General features: G+C 39.5%; 2 protein-coding genes across 2 annotated transcripts; one reads left to right on the top strand and one right to left on the bottom strand.

Annotated features, from left to right (window-relative positions):
* The first annotated feature begins 1,015 nt into the window (after positions 1 to 1,015).
* Positions 1,016 to 14,326, top strand: LOC121781021 (myb family transcription factor PHL11-like). The gene is made up of 8 exons (XM_042178698.1): positions 1,016 to 1,064; positions 1,316 to 1,317; positions 5,964 to 6,066; positions 13,284 to 13,360; positions 13,433 to 13,502; positions 13,712 to 13,775; positions 13,864 to 13,933; positions 14,012 to 14,326. The coding sequence occupies exons 1-8, from the start codon at positions 1,016 to 1,018 to the stop codon at positions 14,324 to 14,326; spliced, it is 750 nt and encodes a 249-aa protein (XP_042034632.1).
* Positions 14,327 to 14,367: 41 nt separating this feature from the next.
* Positions 14,368 to 16,688, bottom strand: LOC121781020 (isoflavone reductase homolog). The gene is made up of 3 exons (XM_042178697.1): positions 16,157 to 16,688; positions 14,702 to 15,146; positions 14,368 to 14,615 (listed from the first exon to the last, which is right to left on the bottom strand). Exons 1-3 carry the CDS (start codon positions 16,484 to 16,486, stop codon positions 14,452 to 14,454), a joined length of 939 nt encoding a protein of 312 aa, XP_042034631.1. The 5' UTR covers positions 16,487 to 16,688; the 3' UTR covers positions 14,368 to 14,451.
* Between the last annotated feature and the right edge of the window lie 3,218 nt (positions 16,689 to 19,906).

Below are 19,906 nucleotides of genomic sequence, written 5' to 3'. Positions count from 1 at the left end.
TCAATTTTTTATTATTAAAGAAAAGTTCTTTATTCAATTTAAAAAAAATTAATATAAAAAATTGAAGAAGCAATTTTTTAAGTGATAATATTTAAGGTTAAATTATATTTAGAAAATTTGTCAAAAATATATTGTAAAGATATTTATAAAAAAATATGAGTATATGATAAATTTATTAAAAATATATAAACTTTAAGGTATTGAGGGTATTTTCGTCCAAAAAAACTTAGAAATAGTAAAAGGTACCTCAAATGATACTAACTCAAAGTTCACGGACCTAAAATGATATTTTCAAAGTTCACGGACCTAAAATGATACTTTGGCAAAGTTCGTGGACCAAAAATGATGTTCCCTTTTTTTAAAAATATGTCATTTTTAATTGGACAACCCAAAAAGAAAACATGTCACTTTTAGTGGAACATATGAAATATATGAAAATAGGACAAACATTTCACTAACTTTTTCAATTCTAGTATATTTCTTACAACTCGAGTCAACTTATGTAACTCAAACATAGACAGAGGGTGTATAAAATATAGTACTATTGAAAAAGTAGGTATTGTATTTTATTAATTTTTTTTCTTTTCATTAAAATCGTTTCGTTCCAAATAAGAAGACCTAGTTCTTAGATGACACGAGATTTTACAGAATTTTTTTACGTTTGTGTGTTAGGTATAGAAAATAAAGTAAAAGAAATGAAATAACACATAAATAAAAGAGTTTTCAATTTTAATAATGGATGGAACAAATTAAAAAAAGAAAAGTGGCACAGAAGGTGTCTGAATCATTGAATTTTTAATCGTCGGTCTAAATAATTAATGATGGTTGATCTCATCCTTTTTATCTCTTCCTCGTACTATACTTCATTAATCCCTACACACAAAGATACAAGTCTATATATATATATATATATATATATATATATAATCGACTCCCTTCTTCTCCGTTGGATTCTTTAAGTCTCTTTTTAGCTTTAGTAGAGGAGTCATGAGGTGAATTCGGGTGGGCGGTGGCGATGGAGAGAATGTATGCCGGTGGCGGCGGAGTTGGTGGGAGCGGCGGCTGTCAAACTTACCTAAATCAAAGGAGGCAAATCGGGAGTCAATAAGGAGACAAATTGGGAGTCATTATGTAGAAATCGATACTCAATTGATATGCATACTTTGTTCTAAAATAGATTCCCTCCTATATGAAGGAGAGGAACGATTGTAACATTGACACAAGAAAAAATAATACAAACTCTTCTACTCCCAACTCTTTTTTGCCAATATGTCCATCGCCTATCTCGATAACCATCTTTAAGATGGTATCAGAGCAGTGTCGATCCTGTGGATCGGTCACTAGATTGACACCTTCCACAGAAAATCTCACAAATACAAAAATCGTGAGTACAATCCAAATACCCCATATTCTCGATTCTGAATCACTCCTTGAATGCATATCAAAGTTGATTGCTCAATACAAAGAAACAACCTACCAGCGGTGCAACGAACAACATGCCGCCTCTTGTGGGAGAGGATCGACATCCTCCATCAATGTTGCAACCGGGACAGAATCAGTCCCTCCAGCCACCGAGAGACGATCTGCAGCACAAGCAGCGGCCGCCGGCGTGAGGAGAGAGCCAGCGGCTGCCTACGCCGGGAAGGAACTTACCAACGTCGTCATGCGTCGCCAACCTCCATCGTATGCCGAAGTAGTATCCAATTCCGGCGACAGAGACAAGGCAACAAGGTTCCCCACTGGAGAGGATCCGGCTGCGCCCGAGCCTGTGGAGAAAAGCTCTTCCTATAGAGAAGAGAGCAATTTCCTCTCCGATCTCAAATATCACGAGAAGAAGGCTTTAAACAAGCTCAAAACCAAGCTCGAAGCAAACATCCTCAAAAACTCCATTTTCACCAAGAAAGAATTCCCCAAAAAGGAGACTGCTGCTGCGGCAGTGCCGGAGGAGAAGAAACCCTCAGAAGAAACATGTGAAAAGAAAGAGGAATCAGAAGTCTGCGAGGCAGAAACAAAGAAGCCGGCGGCCGAGAAGGCCCCTGCGGAGAAGAAAGCTCTGGCGGAGAGAACGGCTAGGGTTCCTGGAGGGAATGGAGAATTTCCCTTAAAATCCCCCAAGTCTCAAGAACCCAAAACTGACCCTCGAAAAAAATTAGCCTCCCAGATCCTACCCCATAAATCCCATAAATTACACAACCACCCCATAATCCTTAAACCACCCGATATTGGCCCCCAGAAAACCCGAAAATTCCACTCTGACCCCCACACAGCAAAAACCTTACAGATTGCACCCCAAATTCTTGAAAATTTTGAAAACCTACCTTCTATACCATGTAAAAACTCCTTTGATGCCTTAGCATGTTCCTCTATGTCCCAAACAGGCCCTACAGATACCCATTGGATTTTTTATTGCGGAGCAACTGACACAATGTCGTTTGATGCTTCTGATTTTCTGACTATCTCAAAACCCACTAAGTCCTATGTCCAGACGGCCAGTGGGGACCTAGCTAGAGTCCAAGGGGCCGGAACAATCAATATTTCACCCACTTTACGCCTATCTAACTGCCTTTTTGTCCCATCATTATCGCATAAACTCCTATCTATCAGTCATGTGACTAAGGAGCTCAATTGCAAACTACTGATGCAGCCTCAATTTTGCATGTTACAGGATATCAAGACGGGGACGATAGTTGGGCGTGGCACTGAGCGCAACGGACTGTACTATGTAGACGAGATAGCCCAACAGAGTGCTGCAATGCTGACTCACGGACCGACTGACAGGCAGGCTTGGCTTTGGCATCGTCGGTTAGGACACCCATCCATGGGATATCTTCGCATGCTTTATCCTAAGTTAGGTACCTCTATGAATTCTTTTCATTGTGAAACTTGTTTGTTAGCCAAAAGCCACAGACACACCTTTAAGTTGAACAATACGAGAATGAAAACACCTTTTGCTTTAGTCCATTCTGATGTTTGGGGCCTTGCTCCTATTATTGGGGGACAATGTTTTCGTTATTTTGTGCTATTCATTGATGATTATTCTCGCATGACTTGGATATATTTTTTGAAAAATAAGTATGATGTTTTTGACAAATTCACTGAATTTTATACCCTAATCCAAACCCAGTATCACCAAAAGATTCAAATCCTTAGGTCAGATAACGGGGGGAATTTGTCAACACAAAAATGCAAGGCTTTTTCCGAGAAAATGGAATAGTTCATCAAACATCTTGTGCTTATACTCCAGAACAAAACGGGGTCGCCGAAAGGAAAAATCGATATATCCTCGAAGTAACCCGAGCCCTTCTACTTGAATCTAAAATACCCAAGTCATTCTGGCCCGAAGCCGTAGCTACTGCAGTTTACCTGATGAACCGCTTACCAACTAGGATTCTAGAATTCAAATCTCCCTTAGATGTTTTTTCAAAACATTACGAGCTCCCATCCTCCTTATCTCTAGAACCTAGAGTGTTCGGGTGTACAGTCTTTGTCCATATCCCTAAGCATGAACGTACCAAATTTTCCCCATGTGCCCTCAAATGTGTCTTCCTTGGTTATGGGAAGAATCAGAAAGGCTATAGATGTTATGATCCAACCACTCGACACATACACACTACCATGAATTGCGACTTTGTGGAGGGCGAGTACTTCTACAGCCAATCTAGTAGTCAGGGGGAGACACAACCTTCAGATAATCATCCGAACAATGACCTACTAAATTGGCTGCCTGCACCCATACCCAACACTGGTCCAAGGGAAATACACTCAGGGGGAGAGTCACAGCCAAGCCCTGTCGCAGAAGTTGGTCCAACAGAGGAAGTTAACGGCACCACCGGGCAGTCGAGTCCCGTAGTACAGAACGAGGTGCAAGGTGACATTGACCAAGGATCAAACCCGTCTTCGATTCCTGAGGTAAACCGTTCCAATAATAATGATAGTATGTCTTCAGAGAATACTAATGTTGATAGGAACAATGGAGTCGAATGCGAAACGAGTGGCGGATATGTGGAACAACCGTACGAGCTACCCCCAAGAAGTACAAGAGGAGTTCCACCGCGGAGACTCACCAGAATGGAAAGGGAGACGGGCCAGATATGCAATAGCAAATACCGCACACGGGCAGCTATCAGAAATGGCTCGAGCGTTCGAAGCAGCGTTGTATGAAGATGAGGAAATTCCTCAATCATTTGAAGAAGCATCCAGGCATCGACATTGGAGAGAAGCTATGAAGAAGGAGATAGATGCTCTCATCAAAAATGAAACATGGGAAAAGTGCACATTGCCTAACGGGAAGAAACCAGTCGGATGTAGATGGATCTTCACCATTAAAAGAAGAGCAGATGGTACAATCGAGAGATGCAAGGCAAGACTTGTGGAGAAAGGATACACCCAAGTGTATGGAATAGATTATGAAGAAACCTTCTCCCCGGTTGCAAAGATGGACACCGTCCGAACCTTATTGTCTGTAGCAGCCTGCAAAGATTGGCCCCTACACCAGTTCGACGTCACCAATGCCTTTCTCCATGGGGGCATTAGAAGAAAACAAGGAAGTTTATATGGAAGTACCGCCAGGTTTCTCGGCAGAATTCGGAAAAGGCCAAGTGTGCCGTCTGAGGAAAACACTGTACGGATTGAAGCAATCTCCAAGAGTCTGGTTTGGAAGATTTTGCCAGGCAATGGTTAAGCAAGGGTTCAAACAAAGTATCTCCGATCACACACTCTTCACGAAGAATAGGGGAGACAAGATCACTTGCCTAATTATCTACGTGGACGACATGATCATCACTGGAGATGACAGTGAAGAAATTCAAAGCCTGAGAGAGAATCTGTTTAAGGAGTTTGAAATGAAAGATCTTGGAGCATTGAAGTACTTCCTTGGAATTGAAGTGTTGAGATCTACACACGGAATATTTCTACGACAAAAGAAGTATGTCCTAGATTTGTTGGCAGAAACAGGCCTATTGGAGTGTAAGCCGGCAAAAACTCCCATGATCCCAAACCACTGTTTAAGAATAGAAGAAGGAACTGATCTTGCAGACCGCGAGCGATATCAACGACTAGTAGGGAAGCTTATCTACTTATCCCACACTCGGCCAGACATTACCTATGCAGTTGGCGTAGTTAGCCAGTTCATGCACCATCCTCAAGCTGCTCATATGGAAGCAGCCTTAAGGATCGTTTGGTACCTAAAAGAAACGGTGGGCTATGGAGTATTCCTAGCTAAAGGGGAAGACTTGGAAGTCGACGGATACACAGATGCAGACTGGGCGAGCAATCCCGTCGATAGGTAGTCCACGGGGGGCTATTTCACCTTTGTTGGAGGCAATCTTGTCACATGGAGAAGCAAGAAGCAGAAAGTGGTGGCTTTATCGAGTGTTGAAGCTGAATTCAGAGGAATCAAGAGGGGACTCATGGAAATCCTGTGGCTTAGGAGATTACTCACAGAAATTGGGTTTCCACCAACCCGAAAGAGTCAGTTATTCTGTGACAACAAAGCCGCGATTAGCATCTCAGAAAATCCAGTGCAACACGACAGAACAAAACATGTGGAAGTTGACCGACACTTCATCAAAGAAAAAATGGAAGGAGGCATTATTGAATTCCCTTTTGTCCGATCAGAAGAACAATTGGCGGATATATTAACCAAGGCAGTTCACCCCAAGATTTTCAAAGAAATATTGTGCTAGTTAAGCATTGGATATACCATTGCTCAACTTGAGGGGGAGTGTCAAACTTACCTAAATCAAAGGAGGCAAATCGGGAGTCAATAAGGAGACAAATTGAGAGTCATTATGTAGAAATTGATACTCAATTGATATGCATACTTTGTTCTAAAATAGATTCCCTCCTATATGAAGGAGAGGGACGATTGTAACATTGACACAAGAAAATATAATACAAACTCTTCTACTCCCAACTCTTTTTCGTCAATATGTCCATCGCCTATCTCGATAACCATTTTTAAGAGCGGCGTTGTGCTGACAAGAGACCCAAAGCCGCGGCTGAGGTGGACTGCTGATATGCACGACCGTTTTGTCGATGCTGTCACAAAGCTTGGTGGCACTGACAGTCAGTCCATTTTTTCTCCAATCTTTATCTTACTCTGTGTGTTTAAGGAGATTTATGCAAGTTTTTTTGTGAAATTGTGATAAATATGCAAACTTTTATGGTACTTACATTTCTTGATTCTGTTTTGTTGACCAAGTAGTTTGGAGTGTCAAGAAAAAACAGAGGTCTGATTTTGATCAAATTATCATAGAGGACTTCCTAGCTAAGTGAAAAACAGGGGTTTCGAAGTTCCATAAATTGAAGATGAATAAACTAATTTAGTACTATGAGACTGATGGTTTGGCGAATTTTTGATGGTGATGAATGCAGGAAAATACAGATCACGACACAGAGATTTACGTGGTTCGATTTACTGAGGTAAATCTACGTCCACGGGAAGAAAAGAGGGCAGAGTTGTATTGCTTGATCTGTTTTCTACAGCTTACAATACAGACTTGATATTTGATATTTTATCTCTAGAGAGCTTCTTTAGAACTTAACCCTTTTCTATCTGATCTAAGTTCTATTTATACATTGAACTAAGATCGTGGCTTGCATCACCACTAATGATGGTTGTGGATGTCGTGGAGGTCATGGAGATCCTGCATGGGTCCACTATCTTGCATTAGATCCTGCATGAGTCCACTATCTCTGTACTTGGTCCACTATCCTGCATGAGTTGACTATCTTCCAGTTCGGTCGAATACTGAGACCGAACTGCTGAACTATTGCCGAGCAGCTTTAGCCGATCTGAGAGTAGAGCTTGACTGGTCGGCTTTTACCGAGCTGTAGGCTGGGGCCGAACTCTTTGGTAATGCCGAACTGATACTCTTCCTTGGGCTTTGGGCTGATGGGCCGTCACTGCTGTTGGGCTTGTTTAGTCCGTACCCCATCACTACCCCCCCCGAAAAACGAAGTGAATCACTTCGGCGAAGCGAGTCACTTCGGCATTTTGATAAAGGTACGGGGGAGGCTGACGTCAGGGGACGTGCCTTGCGCGTGACTGCATTAAATGCGACAGTAAAATCCGGCCGTTGAATCCTAAAAAGGTGGGATTCGAAACGGTGCGATGATTTTGAAATCTTCTCCGAATCTGATAAATACGCCCTTTCTTCATCCTTTGAATACTTTTGCTATTGCTTCTTCTGCACTCTGTCTCTTTTGCGTAAAAATTTCCTTCTGCTTTCAAGAATTTCTTCAGAATTTCTTCAGATTTTGCAAAGAGTAAGAACCATGTCTTCTTCTTCTTCTTCTGAGTTGGGTAGCGGTAGGAAAGGGGGCAAGGGGTCTTCTAGCCGGAAAGAGTCCGGGGAGAAGACTGTAGAATACTTTCACAGCGTCTTGAGTAAGGACACCGTGATATCTCTACACGAAAAATATCTTCTTCCCGGGGGGAAGGCGGTGGTTCCCGACGATGATCATAGGGCTAACGACCCGCCGGAGGGTTATGCCACCGTTTACGAAGCCTGCTTAGAATGCGGGCTTCGTTTCCCTCTTCCCCCACCTTTTGTAGAGCTTCTTGATTTTTTTCAACTCCCTTTAGGTCAGGTGACTCCGAATTCTTGGAGGCACTTGTCGGCTTTTGCTGCCGAACTCCGTAGGCTAGATAAGGATCTGTCTCTGCGGGCAATCCTTAATTTTTTCCAGTTTAAAAGGAAGGGATCTTGGTTTTACTTGATCCCCTTACAGCCTTTTAGGGCCTTCTGCAAAACCAAGTGGCCGAAATGGCAAAACCGTTTCTTTTTTTATAATAGGACTTCGGCTCCGGGCTTTCCTTGGAGAGGGCCGAAGTCCGTGATTCCCCATCCTCGGTTAGAACCGTTGGCCGAGCTCGAGGGCGAGCTCAATAAGATTCCTATGATTAGGAAACAATACTCGGAAACTGAGCTCGTCAAGGGCGACCTCGTGTTCAATATCTCGTCTTCGGACGAAGAGACTGAGGGTGAGGATTTCTTTTTTATGCCTTACTGCTTTAGCGGCGAAAACTAACCTTGTTTCCTTGTTTTTCGGTAGTGAACATATTGAATAAGCTGAGCCGCAAATCTTCGGAGTCCAAGGAGCCGGAGAGGCCGAAAACCACCAGCTCGGCGTCTGATGCCGAGAGGACTCCGAAGAGGCAAAAAACCTCTTCGGATCCGAAGAAGCCGGAGTCGACTTCGGCAAAGGGGAAGGGGAAGGCCCAGAAGCCCCCAAGAGCGTCGGAGAGAGACATCGTCATGGGGCCCCCTTCGGAAAATGTCTGTGAGCCTTTTGCATGGCCCACGGACTTCGCCGAGGTGAATTCTCTTCTTGATTTTCTGGCCTTGCTTTTTTCCTGTATTTTTTTGTGGTCCCTCTGTTGACTTTTTGCTTTTTCCATTTTCAGAGGAACGATATGCTCTCCAAGCTCGTCGCCGTCGAACTCTCCAAAGCGTCCAACGACTATGCTGAGATGCAGAGGAAGTTGGCGGCTGCTTGTCACCGGGCCGAGCAGGCTGAGGCAAACTTTGAGAAAGCCAGAGCTGCTAGGATTTCGGCCCAGGATGAAGCTCAATTTGCCAAAAACCAGCTCGTCATCCAGCGAGAGCAGACGAAACGGAGGGATGCTGCCGCCGTGGTTGCCCAAGGAGAGGTTCTCCGTGCTTTCGTGGAGAAACTCTTTCTGAGCAACCAATTCTCGGCCTTTGTCGGTGATCTTCTGAAACTGATGACCGATAAAGCCGAGCAGGGGCCTGAAGTCGTCCTGCCGCTGTACGGCCGGGAGATAGCAGCTCGGCTCCAGAGTCTGCCGGTGCTTGAGGAGCTTGCTTCGTCCTCGGTCCTGCTTTCTGCGGACCAAGTTCGTAGTTGCCGAGCTGACCGCGATGAGAATATGGAGGCTATCTTTGCCTCCATAGGGTCAGTTTCACCCGCTCCAATTTTCCACGGAGAGGGTGAGACCGAGCAGCTTGAGCAGCTGGTCGGTGATGAGCAGGCCGAGCAGGAGGCGCAGCAGATCGGCTATGGGGGCGCCGAGCAGGCTGGGGGGAGCAAGGAGGCCGAGGCTGAAGCTGAGGCAGACAAGGAGAAGGAAGCTGAACCTCACCGAGGAGCCGGAGACGAAGCTGGCGGAGTATGATTTCGTCTCCCTTCTCCTAGTTTAGTTTCTTCCTTCTTGTAAGATGGCCTTGAAGCCCTCCTTGTGTAAAAAAATTTTTTTTCCTTATGTATGAAAAAATTCTTCTGTCTACCCTTGTGTCTTCGTATAGCTTTTCGTACTCTCTTACTCCTGTTGTGGTTTACTACCTGCTCGGTAAGCTGAAATGCCGAACTGACGTAGCTGCTTTGTATTCTTAACTCTCAAGGAGCTGGAGGTACTTCACTGGAAGCGGCTGTACTCTTCGGCTTTAGACGAAGCTGAGAAAAGAGCTATAGCTGACCAGATGAAGAATGACGAACTCTTGGCTCGTTCAATGAAGCTGGAGGCCGATAATAAGGACTTAGAGTCCGAAAAGAAGGATCTGGAGGCCGAGCTGAACACTGCCGTCGCTGAGAGGACTGCGTATGAGGATTTCATCTGCAGGCGTGGGGGAATGACCATCTCTGAAGTTCAGGAACGAGTTGACGAACTGTGGGAGGAATATCATGTACTCCGGAGGAACAATGCGCTGGAGAGCTCGGCTTGCCAACAAGTCGTGAAATCATTGCGGCGCTGGGCTTCTCGGTACGACATAGTTCTTTCCCGGCGTCCCTCAATTGAGAGATTCCTCAGGCATTTCCCGCCAACAGATGCTAGTACTCCAGCTCAAACCTCTGATTCACTTGCTCAAAACCCTACTCCAAGTCAGCAACGAACTCAGGGACAACCAGAGACGTCAAGTCGAGGACGGACTGAAGTTCGCAGAGGAGCTGTGGTTATGAGTGAGCAAGATCAACAAATGATTCGTGAAGAGACTATTCGCCGCCGAGGTGCTAGAGCTTCTCGGGCTCAGGGAAGAGGCGGCAGGTCGATCAGAGCATCTCGTCAACCTGCTTATTCTTCAGCTGCCCGGAACGCCCGAGCTCGGCTTCATGGGGATTTTGTGAATAGGTGGCTCAACTTTAGCAACCCTGGACAGTAGAATAGTCCTTTGTAATAGCGTAACGCCATTTTGTAGGGTAGCGGAGTTGTATGCCGAACAAGATTTGAAAAAATGAAATTTTGTTTTCGCTTCTAACACTGTGTATTTACAGCTTAGCGAAAAAATTTCATCGTACTTGTCCTCGGTCTTATGAAGTAAACTTCTTTGACCGGACTTGGTCCTTGGTCTTATGAAATAAACTTCTTTGACCGGACTCGTCTTTGGTCTGATGAAATAAACATCTTTGACCGGACTCGTCTTTGGTCTGATGAAATAAACATCTTTGACCGGACTAAGCTTGTGTCCTAATTTGGCGAGTTTTATCGCTTGGATCGGACTTTCCCTTGTCCTAATTCGGCGAGTTTTATCGCGTGGATCGGACTTTCCCTTTGTTGCAGTTCGTTTCAGACGAACTGCTTGTTTCTTAAGCCGAATTGTGGTCTTGTATCCTCCTTAGAAGCTTGGACTCACAATCGTTGGCTTATTGTTGCAGTTCGTTTCAGACGAACTGCTTGTTTTTTAAGCTGAATTGTGGTCTTGTATCCTCCTTAGAAGCTTGGACTCACAATCGTTGGCTTATATATGTTCTAAAAAGGGGATCAGCCTTTGAAGAACAAGATACCTCAGTAACATTTGTAAGAGACGACACGCACATAGACAGACAAAACGTACAGACAAACAAAACGCACATAGACAAACAAAGCAAGCACATACCCCTAGGACCGAACTAGACACAAGACTGACTGACCGGACTGTCTCTTACAAATGGAACTTCTTGAGGTTGGAAACGTACCATGTTCGGGGTGCTTGTTCTCCTGACATGTGAGTCAATTTATAAGACCCTTTGCCGAGGACTTCTGGCACCCGATATGGACCTTCCCATGTGGGTTCGAGTTTGCCCAGCTTTTCTGCTCGGCTTACTTCGTTGTTTCTCAAGACGAGATCTCCCACTTGAAATTGCAGCTTTTTCACCCTTTGGTTATAATACCGGGCTACTTGCTCCTTGTACTTGGCTGCTTTTATGCAGGCCAATTCTCTTCTTTCTTCGGCCAGATCTAGTTCGGCTCTCAGTCCGTCCTCATTCAGTTCTGCTGAGAAATTAAGAGTTCGGGGACTGGGTATGCCGATCTCAACTGGAATCACGGCTTCAGTGCCGTACACCATCGAGTTCGGCTCCGGTGTGACTTCGGTCATTTCGCCTGCCTCTGACTCCGGCTGCTGTGATTGCTATGCTTGATGGTGCCGAGCTGATTTGCTCGGCACTTTTAAGCGCAATCTGCAAACACTCGCTTTTTTTTTTATCACCTCGGATGACCTCTATCCCTCCTTTAGTGGGGAGGGAGTTCGGCGAGGAAGCCTCTGATCGCTATGATCGGGCTTCTTTTTGTCTTCTCTAGATGAGCTGTCTAAAGACCGTTTTCGACGGTCTGCCTCATCGGCACGAGAAAACTGGTCCGCAATGTCCCACATCTCTTGAGCTGTTTGCGGACTGCATTCCACGAGCTTTCTGTAGAGAGCTCCGGGCAGGATTCCATTTTGGAATGCCGAAATGACAAGTAGATCATTGAGATAATCTACTTGTAGGCATTCCTTGTGGAACCTCGTCATAAAGTCGCTGATCTTTTCGTCGCGACCTTGACGTATAGAAAGCAGCTGAGCCGAAGTGATTCGGGCTTCCGCTTTCTGAAAGAACCTCCTGTGGAAAGCATCCATTAGATCTCGGTAAGATCTAATGCTGCCTTGGGGGAGGCTATCGAACCACCTTCTTGCGTTCCCGATAAGCAGCTCGGGAAACAGCTTGCACATATGGACCTCGTTGAGACCCTGGTTCACCATGTTATACTGATAGCGTCCCAGGAAGTCATGAGGATTCACCAACCCGTCATAAGTCATCGACGGAGTTCGGTAGTTCTGTGGAAGGGGAGTTCGGGTGATATCGTCCGAGAACGGAGTCTTTAATGCTCCGTACATGGCGAACCCGACATCTCTTCGGTATGGAGGAGATGGAGATCTCCTGTGATTCCGGTACCGAGGAGGAACAGGAACATGTCGGGGTTGAGGATTCTTCTTCCTGGAAGACACGGCACTACTGCGGTAGTGACTTTCATGTCTGGAGGAGGAGGGAGAATCCACCGTTTTCGTCTTCGGCTGTTGGCTCTTTTGCAGGAAGGCTAAGAACTCATCCTGCTTCTCAGCCAAGAACAGCTTGACAGCCTCATTCAAATCAGGCTGCTGGGAAGACTCGGTGTGTGGACCTTTTGAGCGGCTTGTTCCTTCATCGTGAAAACTGGAAGTAGCTGTCTCCCGAGGCTGTTTTCCGGACCTGCGGGCTGGACTAGCTTCCTCATGGTTTTCACGAACGGTATTACGGGTAGTGTGTGATCTGGTATGCATTTTTTTGGGGTGGAAAAAGGGTCAAAAATTCGCTTTATCACAAATTTGGTTCTCTGTTTCCCACAGACGGCGCCAGTGATGGTTTGGCGAATTTTTGATGGTGATGAATGCAGGAAAATACAGATCACGACACAGAGATTTACGTGGTTCGATTTACTGAGGTAAATCTACGTCCACGGGAAGAAAAGAGGGCAGAGTTGTATTGCTTGATCTGTTTTCTACAGCTTACAATACAGACTTGATATTTGATATTTTATCTCTAGAGAGCTTCTTTAGAACTTAACCCTTTTCTATCTGATCTAAGTTCTATTTATACATTGAACTAAGATCGTGGCTTGCATCACCACTAATGATGGTTGTGGATGTCGTGGAGGTCGTGGAGATCCTGCATGGGTCCACTATCTTGCATGAGATCCTGCATGAGTCCACTATCTCTGTACTTGGTCCACTATCCTGCATGAGTTGACTATCTTCCAGTTCGGTCGAATACTGAGACCGAACTGCTGAACTATTGCCGAGCAGCTTTAGCCGATCTGAGAGTAGAGCTTGACTGGTCGGCTTTTACCGAGCTGTAGGCTGGGGCCGAACTCTTTGGTAATGCCGAACTGATACTCTTCCTTGGGCTTTGGGCTGATGGGCCGTCACTGCTGTTGGGCTTGTTTAGTCCGTACCCCATCAGAGACATTGGTCAGAATTTAATCAAATTAATTTACCTTGACATATATAGTAAATTGTTTGTTTGATTTAAGTGGCTGCTGTTTCCAGAGGCTACTCCAAAATCAGTGCTGAGAGTGATGGGGCTAAAGGGGCTCACATTGTATCACTTAAAGAGTCATTTACAGGTAAATTAGTTACACGATCATCGTTGTCACTCTGATCGATTCGTCTCCTCATTATACTTGTTCCGGGCGCAGAAGTACAGGCTTGGACAGCAGCATGCTAAACAGCAGAATTATGCTCTTGACCATAACATAGACAGCTTTGGTGAGTCTCCTTATAATAATATTGCTTCGTTGTTCGCATAGTAGATCTTTACGGATGATTGGAATGTGCGCGTTCGTCTATAACTAGATAGAAAATCTGATCTATTAGGAGATCATAAACTTAAAAATCTGTAGAAACATTCACAAAATTCATCTAGTACTAATTTCTCCCATGGCTCAAAGTTGGCGTTTCTGCTTTCGTGTTTGTAGAGAATCCGTATATGCACATTGCAAGTACAAGCACTAATTCATCGAGCATGAACAGCGAACAAGGGTACGTAGATGCTGCTCATTCCATTTTACTTTAGACGCAGCAAAATTCTTCGTTGGTTGAAACTAAGAAATATGAACATGATGTGCAGAGACGTTCCCCTCGCTGAAGCAGTAAGGTGCCAGATCGAGGTGCAGAGAACGCTACAAGAACAGCTCGAGGTAAACATTCAAGAAACATAACAACTCTAGTTTACACCTTTATTTTGATAATAGGCGAATTCGTGTTGCTACAAACAGGTGCAGAAGAGATTGCAAATGAGAATAGAAGCACAAGGGAAGTACTTGCAAGCCATACTAGAAAGAGCCCAACTGAGCCTTTCTGCTAACTCGAATCACTCGACTAAAGCTCAGCTAACAGACTTCAACTTGGCGCTATCGAGCTTCATTCACACCGTCAATGGAAACAACAGGAATGGAGAGGAATCACATGACACAAAAGACATCAAACTCGAAAGGCCTTCCATCGAGTTTGACCTCAACTCCAGAAGTAGCCACGCCTTCATTGGCGTCTCCGGATCAGGTTTCAAACACAAAACACTTCAAAATCGATGAGCTATGATGTATCTAACTTAATTTTCTAGTATACTGTATTATACAGATAGAACATAGACCTCTTCATTAATGACTTAAATGTGAACAGTTTGAGAGTAGTTTTATTGATATTACAAGCAATATACTTAGAGATAAAGTTTCAAGTATTCATCCATGCGCTTGTACTGGACTTCCGGATAAAGTCTAGAAGCTTCTTCCCCGTCTTCTCCTATCTCGAAGCTTGTGAGGCAGCCGTCATAGAAAATGTGATAGAAATGGCCTAATCCAACTTGGCCAGCGTAGTCAGCATCTGCATTTCATGATAGTTGAGTTGTATTCCTTTTTAGACTGTCTCAAGTTAGTTGAGTCTGTTTCTCTTTCTGGAAAAAAAAATACCTTTCATGAGAGCGAGAAAGTCTCGGCCGGAAATGGAGGTCTTTTCCAACGTATTCCCGGAAAGATTCTCCCATATCTGGACGAGCTCTCGCTGGGAGAGGATGTTTTCAGGTGGGCGAATGTAGACGGTCTTGTTGAGGGTGCGGGGGTCGTCAACGGACTTGATGGTGTAAGTGGCGATGTCGTCCTCGTCCATGAAGACGGCTTTGGCGTTGCCGTCGCCGTAGATGAGGACTTTGTCTTTGGGGGGGAGGAGGGTCCCCATCTGAGAGAGGTTGCCGACGAAGTAGCCGCCGAAGCAGTTGGCGGAGATGTAGGTGTAGGGGATGTTGGCTGCCTCGATGGCCTTCCTTACCGTCATCTTCTCGTCGAATGTGACCCTACCTGGCTCAAGCGCGTGCATCATTTGGGCAGGATCCATGCCGAACTCCGAAGGCAAGAAACGCTGCAATAAATGTTAATCAATTACTCTCTTCGTTCGCGAATAAAAGTCTCGAAATATTTACAAAAGGGTAATTCTATTCGTAGTCTAATTTCTTTTACAAAATGGTAATCTGTTTACTCTAATGTCTATTAGTACTATAGGTCCATAGCTCGTAAATAAAAATAAATAACGAATTTTATTCACAATTTTCTTTTCAATCAATCCTTAAAAAATTGTCAATTTACATTTTTAGTAGTATGATCCGCACAACTTCCACACATACCATACATTTAAAGTGACACTACTTTTGCTTCACTCATCCACTACTAACCATTTATTGAGTAAAGATTAAATCATAATAAAAATATATATTTGATTTAGATGATCATTTCTATACATATATTGCTAATTTTTTTCTACCAAATTATCACGTACATTTCACCAGATCTCATTCTCAAACCTTATCCTAGTAGTTAAAAATAATACTGCACTAAATTAAATTCCAAATGTTTAGCTAAAACTATTCGAATAATATAAAAGTGACAACATTTAAGTTGTGTAGATGATAAAAAATACCAAGGATAAAACGGAACTAAATCTCACTAATTAAAATCAAGACTATTTCTCTCATAGGGATGGCTAGGATGATTAACCATACGACTATTTATCCTAGATTATGTAGTGAACAGCACATTAATTATATAGTATGTTTTACAACACATCATTATTTACTTAATGATATACAGATGGGTGGTTATAGTAAGAAAATTTTTTAAATGACAATTTTGAGAACTGATTTTCTAATACATTAATATCAGTTGATATCACAAAATATATTAGTTCATGATATTAATGAATCAACAAATTGATATTAAATCAAGAATTTATATGTTTTATGATTGCTATTAATATATTTGTGAACTGATATAGCAATAACTATTATGTATCTATGGATCTCAATATTGACTATTTGAGTCTATCGCGACGCAATCTTTAAATTTATATTATAAAAATATGCATATGAAAAAGACCTTGATATTTCCGGCTTCTTTAATAGCATCAACAAGCTTAAGCTGCATCAGCAGATTATGGCTCCGGAAATGCACCCCGGACATGGTGCATACAACCACGTCGACTTGCTTCACCGCCTCCACCAGGCTCCGGTGATCGGAAAACGACCCCTCGACCAGCACCGCCCCCTGCCTCTTGAACTCCAGCAGCACCTGCAGCTTCTCGATGTCCATCCCGATTTCCGACCGCCTTAGAATGTAAGTCGGGTGGCCCTCCGCTAGGCTGGCCTTCACAATCCTCCTTCCCACGTAACCGGTCCCACCTACAACAAGAATTCTACTTTTTCCCATTTTTTTTAAATTGAAATTTAACAACTTTTCTAGTTAATTTGCCTTTGACTGGGAATTGAGAGAATGATGATATATATAGAGAGAGAGAGAGAGGTATTTGATTGAAATATGTAGTAAGCGTTACTCAAAATATTAGGTACTACTATGTATGTAGGGATATTGATCAGAAAGATAATGAAATTTAACCAACATGAGTAATGTGAAAATTCAGTTGATTTGGCTGTGCTTTTTATATAGTATGTTTTTGCTTGTCACTTTATTCATGAAAATGTTAATATATTCTGCTCAACAAGTGGTGCAATTAATGTTTATGTTCTATCATTGCTTTTCTTCTGTAGAAGGTTAGGTGAGGATAAGGAATTTAATTAGAAATTTTTAAATGGAATTTAATATTTTAATTTGGTTCACATCGATTATTCAAATTATTTATGAATATTGTGTTCACTCCTATTGCTAAGCATCATGAATAAAAAATCACATATGCTTTTAATTATGTGAAATTAATTACAAATTTATAATTTATTGGAGGTAGATTTTGTCAAAAAAAATTGCTTAATTTTTGTGAACAAAATTAGATTGACATATATTTTAAATAGCATTGACTACAACATATGTGAGGATAGAATAAAGTAGAAGAGATAAAAGAGAATACAATAGCATATAAAAATGAATAAAGCAGAAAAGAAAATAAAATATTATAGTGTGAGATAAGAAAATAAAAAAATACAAAATATAATAAATTATGAAATAAATATGAGTTAATTATTTTGGCAAAAGAAAATGAGTCAATTAATTTAATGTTCCAAAAAGAAATGTTACTTCACTACGAATTAATTAACTTGGGATGGACGAGTATGCAATTTAAAGACATAGATTAGGTTAATTGACTTTTACTGTTAAAATGTCAACGATTTGTGATGTGACATAGATGTAGGATTACCAAGCTTAAAAAATACCCATTTGAGTAATTATTAGTCAATACTAATTACTACTGAAGAGAGGTCCTTTTGAGCCTACACAACAGTACTAGTCCTTTTGGTTCATGTCTATGTTGTTTGGTAGGCTGCCCTAATTACTTGTTCCAATTTGACATCACACCCAAACAAATATTTTCAATTTTCGTTTCCTATTATTATTATTATTATTATTGTTATTATTATTATTATTATTATTATTATTATTATTATTATTATTATTATTATTATTATTATTATTATTATTATTATTATTATTATTATTATTATTATTATTATTATTATTATTATTATTATTATTATTATTATTATTATTATTATTATTATTATTATTATTATTATTATTATTATTATTATTATTATTATTATTATTATTATTATTATTATTATTATTATTATTATTATTATTATTATTATTATTATTATTATTATTATTATTATTATTATTATTATTATTATTATTATATTATTATTATTATTATTATTATTATTATTATTATTATTATATTATTATTATTATTATTATTATTATTATTATTATTATTATTATTATTATTATTATTATTATTATTATTATTATTATTATTATTATTATTATTATTATTATTATTATTATTATTATTATTATTATTATTATTATTATTATTATTATATTATTATTATTATTATTATTATTATTATTATTATTATTTATTATTATTATTATTATTATATTATTATTATTATTATTATTATTATTATTATTATTATTATTATTATTATTATTATTATTATTATTATTATTATTATTATTATTATTATTATTATTATTATTATTATTATTATTATTATTATTATTATTATTATTATTATTATTATTATTATTATTATTATATTATTATTATTATTATTATTATTATTATTATTATTATTATTATTATTATTATTATTATTATTATTATTATTATTATTATTATTATTATTATATTATTATTATTATTATTATATTATTATTATTATTATTATTATTATTATTATTATTATTATTATTATTATTATTATTATTATTATTATTATTATTATTATTATTATTATTATTATTATTATTATATATTACTATTATAATTACTATTATTATTACTATTATTATTACTATTATTATTATTATTATTATTGTCATTATTATTGTCATTATTATTGTCATTATTATTGTCATTATTATTGTCATTATTATTGTCATTATTATTATTATTATTACTATTACTATTATTATTACTATTATTATTATTATTATTATTATTGTCATTATTATTATCATTATTATTATCATTATTATTGTCATTATTATTGTCATTATTATTATTATTATTGTCATTATTATTATTATTATTATGATTATTATTATGATTATTATTATTATTATTATTACTATTATTATTACTATTATTATTACTATTATTATTACTATTATTATTATTTTTTATTATTATTATTGTCATTATTATTGTCATTATTATTGTCATTATTATTATTATTATTGTCATTATTATTATTATTATTAAGAAAGTTGTTTAGTGTTGGTGACCTAGGTGAAATGCAATAATATTAATTGCACTTGGTAGAGCTATATTGTTCAACGTCTAATGTCTTTGTGGGAGGGTAGCTTGAGTTTTACTTTGTGTTGAAGTTTTGTCGCTAAAACACTTTATACACATAACATTTATTCATTATTAATATACCGAAGTTAGGTTATTATATACGTTGAACTTATATTATTATATACTCCATCCGTCTCATATTAGGAGTCACACTTCTATTTCTACACTCATTTTATAAAAATAATAATAAATAATTAAAGTGGAAAAATTATAAAATGAGAGAAATGCAGAAATGGAAGTGTGACTCCTAATATGGGACGGAGGGAATAACTGATAGTATATTTATTAATTATAGTTCAAGTTGGTATAGATAATAAGTAGAGAATTATGATGCATCATTCAAAAATGAAATATTATAAATGTAATACTCCTTCCTCCGTCCAAGTTAGTTTCAACGTGAATCTCATGTTTTCATGTGGCAATAAAATGCAAGATTATAAACATTACTCCTATAATGTAATATTCCTAATGTTTCATTAGTGTTGTCATCTTTTTTTCATACTCGTTTTAAAAAAATGATACTCCATTCGTCCATGAAAAATATGATCTATTTCCTAATTAGTCCGTCCCTGAAAATATGAATTTTCTAATTTTGTACTTAAACAACACATTGCCTCAGCAAATCATTTTATTTATAACTTATATCATTACGCTACACTACTAATGATGTCGAGTTCACTCTCCACTAACACTACCATTTCTCTCTCTCTCTCTCTCTCTCTCTCTCTCTCTCTCTCTCTCTCTCTCCCTCTCTCTCTCTCACTTTACTAATTGTACATTAAAACTCATGTCGAACTAAATGTTCATAC

This window comes from Salvia splendens, chromosome 20 (assembly GCF_004379255.2).
Source record: "Salvia splendens isolate huo1 chromosome 20, SspV2, whole genome shotgun sequence".
Lineage (NCBI taxonomy): Eukaryota > Viridiplantae > Streptophyta > Magnoliopsida > Lamiales > Lamiaceae > Salvia > Salvia splendens.
The sequence above is the reverse complement of the archived record's forward strand: the minus strand, read 5'-3'. Positions and strand labels throughout refer to the sequence as shown.

Excerpts from the sequence above, each read along its gene's own strand:
- LOC121781021 (XM_042178698.1), top strand. The coding sequence starts at position 1,016 with ATGGAGAGAATGTATGCCGGTGGCGGCGGAGTTGGTGGGAGCGGCGGC. Across the intron at positions 13,776-13,863 it reads AGCATGAACAGCGAACAAGG|AGACGTTCCCCTCGCTGAAG; the intron begins GTACGTAGATGC and ends CATGATGTGCAG. Across the intron at positions 13,934-14,011 it reads CGCTACAAGAACAGCTCGAG|GTGCAGAAGAGATTGCAAAT; the intron begins GTAAACATTCAA and ends TGCTACAAACAG.
- LOC121781020 (XM_042178697.1), bottom strand. The coding sequence starts at position 16,486 with ATGGGAAAAAGTAGAATTCTTGTTGTAGGTGGGACCGGTTACGTGGGA. Across the intron at positions 15,147-16,156 it reads AAGAAGCCGGAAATATCAAG|CGTTTCTTGCCTTCGGAGTT; the intron begins GTCTTTTTCATA and ends CATTTATTGCAG. Across the intron at positions 14,616-14,701 it reads CTTTCTCGCTCTCATGAAAG|ATGCTGACTACGCTGGCCAA; the intron begins GTATTTTTTTTT and ends CATGAAATGCAG.